The sequence below is a fragment of the Etheostoma cragini genome, chromosome 5 (genome assembly GCF_013103735.1).
Source record: "Etheostoma cragini isolate CJK2018 chromosome 5, CSU_Ecrag_1.0, whole genome shotgun sequence".
NCBI classification, from domain to species: domain Eukaryota; kingdom Metazoa; phylum Chordata; class Actinopteri; order Perciformes; family Percidae; genus Etheostoma; species Etheostoma cragini.
The window spans coordinates 14,331,714-14,342,442 of record NC_048411.1 but is presented as its reverse complement, the minus strand read 5'-3'; the positions used below and the strand labels follow the sequence as shown (position 1 = coordinate 14,342,442).

The following is a 10,729-nucleotide window of genomic DNA, read 5'->3' as shown; positions in this document are numbered from 1 at the left end:
CATAGCAGCGTTTAGCCGGGCACAGTAGGGCACAGCAGGGTGTAGCAGGACATAGCAGGGTGTAGCAGGACATAGCAGCGTCTAGCCGGGCATAATAGGGCACTGTAGGGTGTAGCAGGACGTAGCAGCATGTAGTTGGGCATAGCAGGGCACTGTAGGGTGTAGCAGGATGTAGCAGCATGTAGTTGGGCATAGCAGGGCACTGTAGGGTGTAGCAGGATATACTCCTGCGATGCAACTCCCACAGGGTCTTTTGACTCATCTTAGGGAACACCAACCATTAAAGACATACAGTACATTTTGCTAGCCCAGAGTTAGGGCTGCACAATTATGGACAAAATGATAATCACAATTATTTTGATCTATATTGAGATCACGATTAATTATCACAATATTCGTTGGTGGTAACCAAAACACATTTTTATTTTCACATAGGCTATTTATAACTGATTTCACATCCTTGTTGTGCTACATTCCTCTTATGTTGAAGATGTATGTTGTACATACATACAGCTTAAACACATAAATGAAAATTATCTGAAATAAATAACGTGGGTCGAATGGCGGGTCAGTAGAGTTACACACCTTGTGTGTATGAATTGTCTGTATCGTCACTGCGCAGCATTTTTATGAATTATGATATTTTTGCCATGGTTCACAAATCTCACCCAGGTCCAGCAGACACCGTCTCACACGCTATTATTCTACCAGCTGAAGTTTGTTGCATTCAATAACTTCTTCTGTGTTTTTTGCCATGGCCGCCGCAATAGGTGAGTTACCATCGGAAACACTGGTATAAACACGTTTCGCTCTTTTGCTTAACAATATACAGCTGTGTTAATAACAATTAAAACTGTGGACAAAATCTGAAGTGTGGACCGGCGCTGTCACCGCTGTGTCTTTCTGTGTCTCTCTGTGTCTCTCTGTGTTGCTGGGAGCCGTGTGTGAGGTAATAGGGGCGGGGCTGTGCTGGAGAGTAAGAGGAGAGATTCAAACACAGGCACGGCTTTACAGAAGAAATGGGTCATGTAACGCAACATTAAACCATATCGATATAAACAACATTGCTTCGTTTGTGGAGTGGCAGCAAATGCGAGGATTAGGTGCACCACTGCGACCTTGAGTTATTGGATGCGTGTTTTCTGCATCCAAGAGCCCTGTGAGATAACAGAAACAAACTAGCACTGGTCGCTGCTGTTGTCTGAAAAACAAGACAGAAGGGAAAAAATGTTGCGTTTACTGGTAAACTGGTAAACCTTGTGACCGACGTGTGACAGATTGCTACCTGTTGTGGAGTTTTCCTCACATTACTCTGTCCTCTGTGACTGTCTACATCTAGAAACTAAGCTGCGCGGTTCAGGGAATAACTCTGACTCAGATAGTGGTTTACGGAGTGGTAGATTGGCTTTGCAAAAAACACGGAGCTTTCTATGAACAAAATAACTCATTGACAATATTGCTCAATTACCCAAATTTTATTTTGTGGGAAGCAAAAATTTTGATCGTGATAAAAATTTAATTAATTGTGCAGCCCTACCCAGAGTGTTCATTAGTGTACAACTAATGCTCAGTATATTATGCAATCTTATGATTCACCACATCTAATCATGGATAAACTTCCCTGTTCTATGTCTGTATTCATAGCATGCATATTTATGTGTGGGTGGATATAGGTTTCTTCACTTGGAGGCATGTTTTTCATTGTGAGTGTGTACTTGTGTGTGCACTATATACAGTTTGTGTTGGTGGGCTCGCATTTGTGTGACTTGACCCCAGTGGTAAAAGAGGAGAGGAAATGGTAGAGGAGAAAACCGCACTAAGTGAAGCGTGGAATGTGCTTGGCTTTGGGATAACATTGGCCCATGTGCATGGGAAAACACAAAGGGGAACATATTTTGCCAGACAGATGAGAGCCTGGAAAAGTGCTCGGCCGTGGTTCCTTTTTTTACATCAATTTGACTTCTTTCTCACAGTTAAAGAAGTGTTAAAGGCTTTGGTTCACGCTTTAATTCTGACTGTTTATCTTAGAAGTGTCTCAGTGAATCTATTTTGCCCTTCAGTTTATGGAAATAGGAAAGTTTCATGGCTGCTGTCCTAGTTGAAATCATTTGTTCCAGGGGTGTCCTAAGTTTGTTAAAACAGTCAGCTCAGCTTGTCTTGCTAGACACTTAGTACATACACTGAATAGAGACCCCCCCAGACATAAGGTACCACATTAAATTAGATTGGCAATATAAAAGTTTTTAAAACCATCTCAGTGCACTTTCTGAAGCGATTTTATTTTCACACCAAAGGATACCACAGGGAATGCAAACTGACGGAGCACTGATGTTTGCTTTGTGGAGAGGAGAAATATCTACTCTGCATGCTGTGTTATGATTGGAAATTGGACTTGATTAGTTTTCTAAGATGGATTTGGATGCATTTGCAGCTGCATGAAATGCTGGCATTCATTAATGTCTCCCTGTCTGCCTCATGATCTATGTGAGCTTAACCCTCGCCATATGCTAATCCCATAATTAGTATGCAATGCTGTGGATGAAAACATGTACATGACATTATATCATACTTGAATTAAACTGGCATGCTCACTGGAAGGCAGTATCATTAGCTGTTGAGAAATGACAGACACGCTTCAGAGCACCAAATCCCTATACATTTATGTCCATCCATCCATCCATCCATTATTTCATCCATCCATCCATCCATCCATCCAAGGAAATTGGTTCCAACAAATTTCTGATCATCCCCAACAATAATGGCAAAAGTTATTTGCCATCCCATGCGTCTAATGACCTTGGTTCTCTTCCTCTGTAGCTGTGTCCAGCTTTCAGGCGCATTTTCGGAGCAATTTTACAAGTGATGATGGGTCTTATGATGGTGATGGAGGGTTGTGGGAATAATGGTAGACAGGCCAAATCTAAGCCACAGACTAGTGCTTAGGAGCCAGGGATGTAGCAAGTATACATACATACATGTAGCATGTATTTATGCCACGGGGCTAATCTTACACTGGTCCAGAATGATGAACACATTAGACAAAGGGCGCCGACCAGGACATTGCATTGTGGCAGTGTATGAATGGGGGATGGGCTGTGTCACAGTGCCAGTGTGGAGTATTTCTGCTGGTAATGTGTTGTACTCTACAGGTAGCAGGTGTGTCTGGCTTTGCAGACTGCATGCTCCCTTGGATTACATGTGAAATGTTACTGCACATAGAGGAGTCCACTTTGCAATTAATAATATTGTTGAATCAGCAGTGTTGCATGCAGCTAAAGCTATGAATACTGTGACGTAGTTGTGATAAAGCTAATATATATTTTTTTCTCTTTTCCCCTCCTCCCTCTTTTCCTCCTCTGTGTCTCAACAGCAGATGGTGAGGAACCAACTTCAGCAGGTGGGGAATTTTTATGCGTGGTAACGTGATTTTTTTTTTTGTGTGTGTGTGTGTGATGAAGAGAAGGAGAGAGGTCTTTTACTTTCATGATCTTGGCTCTGCCCCCTTCCTTGCTTCTTTCATTACCACTAACTCTAATCCCCGAATCGGCTCACTGATCATGCCTGGTCAGCAGCACTCATGATTATATCATTTTGCAGTTCGGTTCATAAGGCAGTCCTGTTTAAACCGCTTTCACTAGTGTGACTTATGAGAAATAGCTTGTCTTTGTCTGCTACAGAGTTTTGAGATTGTTTTCAGAACCTCACTGTCCCTATTCATTCCTGTGATTGCTTCAGCTAGATTGCTTTTCTGAATACCTGATCATTTAGCAGAATTTCTAGGGCTGTTGATGAGAATAACTTCTAGTGTGTGTAAGCGTTGACTTTATAATCCATTACTTTAAGAGTAGCATTAATCTACAGCAATTTAAACATCCCAAACCATCATATCTTGTATCTAAAGTGCAATGCATTGCGTCCTTAAATTCATGCCATTAGCATCAGTCTGAATATGCAGTTTATCCATTCCTGAAGGAGCCCATTGAGTGTGTTTTCTGCTGTCTTAGTGTTTTTTAATAGGTAGTAAAGTAAAGATCTGTGAATTAGCATACAGTAACTTCCTTCCATAGAGAGCATATTTGGTATTCAGAAGTACTGCTTGTCATTATTGAAAAAAAATAATGCATCAAGAGTTTTATTACAAAAGTAAGACCACAGAGGACAACGGTAAACAAGGACCTGATTCATCTTCATCAGTGGTATAATTAAAATGTCACTTCACATCCTGGTGAAGTACCGCAACTGAATACAAACATTCTACTTCTAAGTGCATCCTCACCATCTAATTGTCTTCGTCTTTGTTTTTTTTTCCGTTAATATTAATATCTGCTGGTTTATTTGAGATCAAATGGGTTAAAACAAGGATGATTCATTTAGATAAGACATAATACCCCAGAAATCAAAGCAGTTTGTTGTTGCAATGCTAAGCAAAGTGCAGTCTCAGACTCAATTTCAACTAAAGGAGGAAAAGGTTAATTTTTACGCAAACAAAGATTACTTAATAATTGAAAATGTCAATGTCAATATCCAAATGTCACATGTTTTCACTAATGCCAGAACACATAATTCAAATGTAATTGTGTGGCGGCATAATTGTTACAGAAAAGACCAAAGACTATGGAGCTTATATTTCCCAGCTCAACATATGGAATTAAAGTTCAATGACTGTGCCAAACATACAGACACATACATACATATGAATACCAACTATGAATATATTGCCAATCATGTATAATAATTCAGTCTAAATCAAATAAAAAGATACACTCATCTTTAGCAGAACTATACTGTTTGAATAACTGCAGTTAGTCTTGTTGCTAGGTCTTTCCAAAGATTTTTTTTCAGTGTACTGTACACATTTCAGATAAAAGAGAAGAATGCGACATACACCACAAGAAATAATAATCATATCTGAAAATGACCCAAATTAGGAGTGACTTGTGACCACTGACCTGGAACTGGACTTACAGAGAAAATAGGACAGGCCAATGTGGAAGGCTAAATTACTCATGACAGCTTTAAAGAATTTAGCATATCAGCTGCTATTTCTAATCTAAGTATTCATGCCCTTTGTCTGCACACATATAGAGAGGACTTTTCTTTAGTTTGGCCTGTTTTTCTTTAACTCCTGTTTATATCATTGTGTCTATGTTCATGCTGATGTGCTTTGTATTGTAGTCTATGAACATTGGCCCACTATCTCAATGGTATCTGAAACTACCATTACAAGTGAACGTTTCAGGGCGAGAGATAGAGAGAGAGAAAGAGAGAGAGAGAGAGAGAGGGAGTTTAGTGTGCAAAACATGACAGAATATTGGATTTCAGTTGGTCCTCTGCTCCAATGGAATGATAAAATGAGGAAATTGGCTGCATTTTATCTACATAGTTGGAAGGTTGGATTATTTCTTTACATCTAGGAAAATCTGTTCATAATGTGCCAAATTGAACATTTTCATTATAATACATATACAAAGGATGTGGGAGACTTATTGTACTGTACCTTTTACCTTTTACTGCAAAAAATCCTACAGAGAATTGCAATGGCTGAACATAATGTTATGAATATATATATATATATATATATATATATATATATATATATATATATATATATATATGTATATGTGTATGTATACTGAATAACAATAATAAGTTTAGTGAGCATACAGTAAGACAGGAGAAGTGCCTCGTCTTATTTATTGTGTTTTATCGTGTAGTGGGAGACTGTAATTTTAATTCTACATATTACTTAGTGACATTATTACCACTTTGATTATTTAAATTGATTCTTAAATTCGAGCATGAATGTTAATGTGTTAAATTAGCCTATTTTCAGAATGGAGTCTCATCAGTCACACAGAAAAAACCTAGCTGCTCATTTAAAGTACATTTGAGTATATTTGTCCTTTTCCATAAACAGGAAGGGATTTTAATTGGCACTTTCATTGTGTATAAGTGGAAGCAGTAGCTCAGTCTGTAAGGAGTTGGATTGAGAACCGGAGGGTCGGAGGTTCAAGTCCTACTACGGACCAAAGTACAGAGAGTGGATTTGTAGCTGGAGAGATACCAGTTCACCTCCTGGGTGCTGCCAAGTGCTCTTGAGCAAGGCACCGTACCTCCCCCAACTGCTTTAATATCCACATTAAGAAAAATATTCCTCTTCAACAACCGTTGTCTCAGATCGTTGCATGCTCAAAGCTCTAGTGGCTTTCAGCGATTCAGCGATATGCAGGCTCATCATGTGCATGAGACAGTGTTTTGAATAGAGAGAGAAAAACATTTTAGTGTGTTCTTTTTCTTCAACGATATTGCATGTTGATATCACCCCAGTCATGACGGCGGTCCTGTCTACTCCCGCCATCATTATTGTTAACGAAGTTAACACCTGTTCATTTCCATACAGATTTAGTGGCTTGGCGGTGTTAAAGTATGGATTTGATTTGCGGGGTTATATTGCCGACGGTAATAGTTTTTCTTTGTCATCTACTAGAGGCCCCACCATACAGTATTATCTTAATACTTATGTCCTGATACGATTTTACAGCAATTTTAATTATATTGCAATATTCTTCGACATATACAACTGTTTTCCAACTTTAAATTCTAAAAGAAAACTTTGACAATGTCAGTTTAATCTAAAAAGATACATTCTTCTGTTTGTTCATCCTACAATCTAGTGGACTGAAAAAGCAATTGATTTGAATATTTCAGTACTAAAAAGTTAAATTCTCATGTGTAATTTATATAATGAAATGTTATATGCTGTATTTAATAATATAAAATATATTACATTACATTATATTGTATTATAATTATTATATTGTATACCTTCCATCATCTACATGCTTATTCCTCTGGAAGATGAGGACTGTGTCTCTGGGTTATGAAGGGTGCAGTTCTTTGAGAGGGCTTTGGCTTCCACGCACCAACTGCAAGTTGAGCGTTTGCCATGCAGGAAATACCTCTGATGCCACTCATAATTGAGCCTTAAGGTTAAGTGGATAACTAACTGCAGTACAGTAGTCCTCCATTGAACAGGTTGGAGCCAGCCTCTGTTTGACTATCTTACATCTTATTAGGTTACAGCTAATTCCTCCAGCCATATACAATTTGGCATTGCTCACAAACATTAGAATCAGGATAATACCTTTTTTGTTTTTGAGATGACCTTTAAGGAGGCAGGGACAACGCTCTGACATTTTCATGGCATTTAGTCTCTGACAAGACATCCTCCATTTCTTCCATTCTTTCGATCTTCCAAGAACGATGCTGATCTTAAGCGGGACCTCTCCATTTTGATATTTATTTGACATATTTTAAACCATTTTGTTTCTGCATGATTCTTACTACTTTCAACTCTAAGTGCATTTGTCTGACATTGTCAAATGCTGATGGGCCAAAATGACAGAGTGGCAAGGGCATAGGAGAATAGGAGGCCGAGGACTCACTAAAAGCATGGGCGGACGCCGGCTCATGCTGAGAGCACTGATGTAACATTGGTGGTGCGGTGCCAACTTTTATCAGTTGAGGTGAAGGATGGGTGCAGTGACCATGAGCCTGTGAACCATTGAAGCCATCATAGAGAAAGAGGCTGGGTTAAAATAGATTTGACACAATTAGGCCATGTCAGATTTGTCTGTAATGTGGATGGGTGCACATTCAGAGCTGAAGAGCTTCAATGTAGATTCCACACTGTTGAGGCAGATACAATGTATTTATATGCAAGATTTTATTAAAGGTTAACAAGTTGGTTGATGGACCGGCTCGTTAACGCATTACTGTAGATAGTTGACGATTTAATTTACAGTTTTATTTTTCATTGACAGTAAATTTAATTATTTACTAAATCCCCATGAAATAAATTAAATTTTTCAATGAAGGCTGTGTATGTAACTAGGGAAAAGATGCCCAGTGCAGCTGATAACAAAAGATGAAGTCAAGTGCAGATGTTTGTGTAAGAGTATTAGATTAAAGTACTTTCTCCACTTCTGCTGTTAAATGGTCAGCTGGCCCCGCTCGATCCGACACACTTTACCGGGATCGGTTGGTAATGCTTTGTCTGACCTCCTCATGACCCAAACCAACACGCCGTTAGCCGGAGCAAGCTTTCCCCCTGCTTTTTATTGTCAGTGAAATAGCTGTAATACTGTGTATTGTTAACATTCTTTTTTTACGTGAGGAATGTTTTTTTTCCTGAATCTAATTTTAGTAGAAAAACTGAGTGAACAAGAGGCTCAGTTAATTATATTCCTGTTGTGAAATCAAGTGAGGCTTAATACCTCAAGCCTCTCAGCGTCAATGGTGCATTGTAAAATGTAGTGTTTTAAACTATATCATTAATTAGGGGCTAAGTTGTAAGGTACAGTCTGATATAATTAGTATGTGCTTGTACATTTGAAACAAGCTGTTTGTGACAACTGTCAGCTAAGATGTTGGAGCATGTAGCTTTAACCCTGGAAATGTCAGGCCTTTTGTGATTGATCTGCAAGGAAACAAAGGATGCTTTCCTGTGTTTAACCATTGGTCAGGTTTTCACAGCTGATTGATTGGACTCTCTTTGCAGCCAGAAAAGAAATCACAGCGCTCGTGCCCGGACACAACACGGGCTCACATCAATCACTGACCAAGCGTGGGTTTGTACAGCGGAGCAGCAGCTTATATTCACACTAACAAAAAACTGCCAATGTTTCCTCGAGACATGCGTCACACAACATGCCCGCAGAGTGAGGAGAGCATCCACTGACAGCCTGAGGACTTCTCCTCAGATGACACACAATGTCCGACTCCCTGCCTTTCTGAAGAAGTTATTTTTTCCTCAGATCTGTTGTGATTTCCGGTTTTGTTGCTTCTCATCCCTGATACTTCAATTATGACTGTCACTCCTTTATGCATTCATACTTTACTAAGTTTTTGCTGCAGTAAATTAGCGAATTTATTTTTTTAAACATGAAATAGAACTTTATTAACCAAAATGGAAATAAGTAAATGGAAAATATTGTTGCTATTATCTATAAATGTATCTAGAATTGTAATTGTTAATTTTCAGAAAGTTTTTAGCCCATCAGTACATTTAAATATCCATTTTTTTCTGCATAGGTTTTATTTTTGTAAATCTCAACCCACTGAGCCCATGATAGTAGCAAAAAGCAATTAGACATGATTTTTTTCTATTGGCAAGGTTTGCTTGCATTCTCTCAGCAGAATATATTTTTTTAAATAATATGCTAATTGAATGTCTTATTTGTTGTGTGTGTGTGCTAAGCAACTGCAGCATCATCTTTGCAGTCCATCAGGTTTTGGCTTTTTATCAACTCACAAGGCGTAAAAATATGTAGTGTTTCCCTCACCTTGCAGTATTCTGGGTTTAAAATGTTCATTTAACTCCATGAAATCACAGATCCAGTTCATCAATCTTTTTGAAATATTGCTGTGTATACTTTTGGAGCCTTTTATATCTGAAAAATAACAAATTTTGGACTCAAACGTAGCTGTCACACAGAATGCACTCTCTGTATCTCTTTCTTATACTCACTCTGGCGTTCTCCTTGCCTCTGCCTTCTTCCCTCCCTGCTATACGTGCTCTCCATTAGGGAGGCTGTCAGTACGCCTTGGTGCGACTATAGATCGCCGCGTCAAAACAGCCCTGAAACCTGTCTTCCCCCCCCAATCTTCCTCAGAGCAGGGCCTCTGTGAAAGCTATACGTTCCTCTGTTCAACTGATTAGCCACCGCTCTCATTATTACTGATACAGGTCCTGGCTTTTAAACGACAATACTTCAATAGGATTACCCCATTTGTAATTCATATCCAGAGGCCTACCAATTCCAACGAGAGAACAATAATAAGCTTGCTTGTGGTGTTTATTTATTTCTATTCTTTGCCAAGTTCATTTTCAGCTTACAGTATACGTTTTCTGGGTTTGGGTCTTAAATGGTTGAGCAGATGATGTAGTATACAATCCAAGGCTGCACTCATGTACTTGACATTGTCAAATGTTGTGCTCATGGCTGCTCATTTGTCAAATTGACTTAAGAGGGCATGATAGTCTTACCCTAGAGACTTTTCTTGTTGCTTATCACTTCAAATGAAATAAGAGACCAGTCAAAGCACAGTTTACCTGTCAACTATAAGATATGACTGGAAAAAGACTAGAATATAAAATGTAACAAGATATAGGAAGTCGAAAAAAAAAGGCTCATGGAAGGAATAGTTTAGCTTCTTCCGGTTTTTCTGTCAACAGACTTTAAAAGCTTCAGACTGACCACACGTTATGGCATCAACCAGCAGACTTTCATCTCACATCAGTATTTTAATGTTCAACATGTGATGAGCTTTAGCCAGGTTTACATTAATATCCAACAGCCAACTTCCAAAGTTTTCCCATCCAATCTCAATCCACAAAGTTCTGACAGCGCTCGGTGCAGTTGTACAACTCAATGTTTAAAAGATGAGACAGCTATTGGCAGGCCCTTGAGTTATGAAACCTATAACCCTGCGTCAAGGCCTCGTCATTTACATTTGGCTGCACGCTGCAGGTTAGTCCGAGAAAGATTTTAGATGGCAGTAATATGGCACCATTTTGATGGCACTGCCAGTGAAGTAATATATTGCTTTGTCATACACATTTAGTGTATGACAAAGCAATATATATATTGTGGGCGATGATGGAGATACTTGGAGAGGCGTGATTGGGAGGAACGGCCTCCCTGATCTGAACCAGAGTGGTTGTCTG

General features: G+C 39.0%; 1 protein-coding gene across 2 annotated transcripts in view; it reads left to right on the top strand.

Annotated features, from left to right (window-relative positions):
• LOC117945213 (EGF-like repeat and discoidin I-like domain-containing protein 3) overlaps positions 1-10,729 on the top strand; it is a 114,403-nt gene that overhangs the window by 24,228 nt on the left and 79,446 nt on the right. Inside the window, exon 2 of one of the 2 annotated variants that reach the window (XM_034872564.1) lies at positions 3,371-3,397. In XM_034872564.1, coding sequence (XP_034728455.1) covers positions 3,371-3,397 — 27 coding nt within the window. Of the gene's footprint in view, positions 1-3,367; positions 3,398-10,729 lie in introns of both variants that reach the window. The other variant, XM_034872563.1, reaches the window with a different exon arrangement.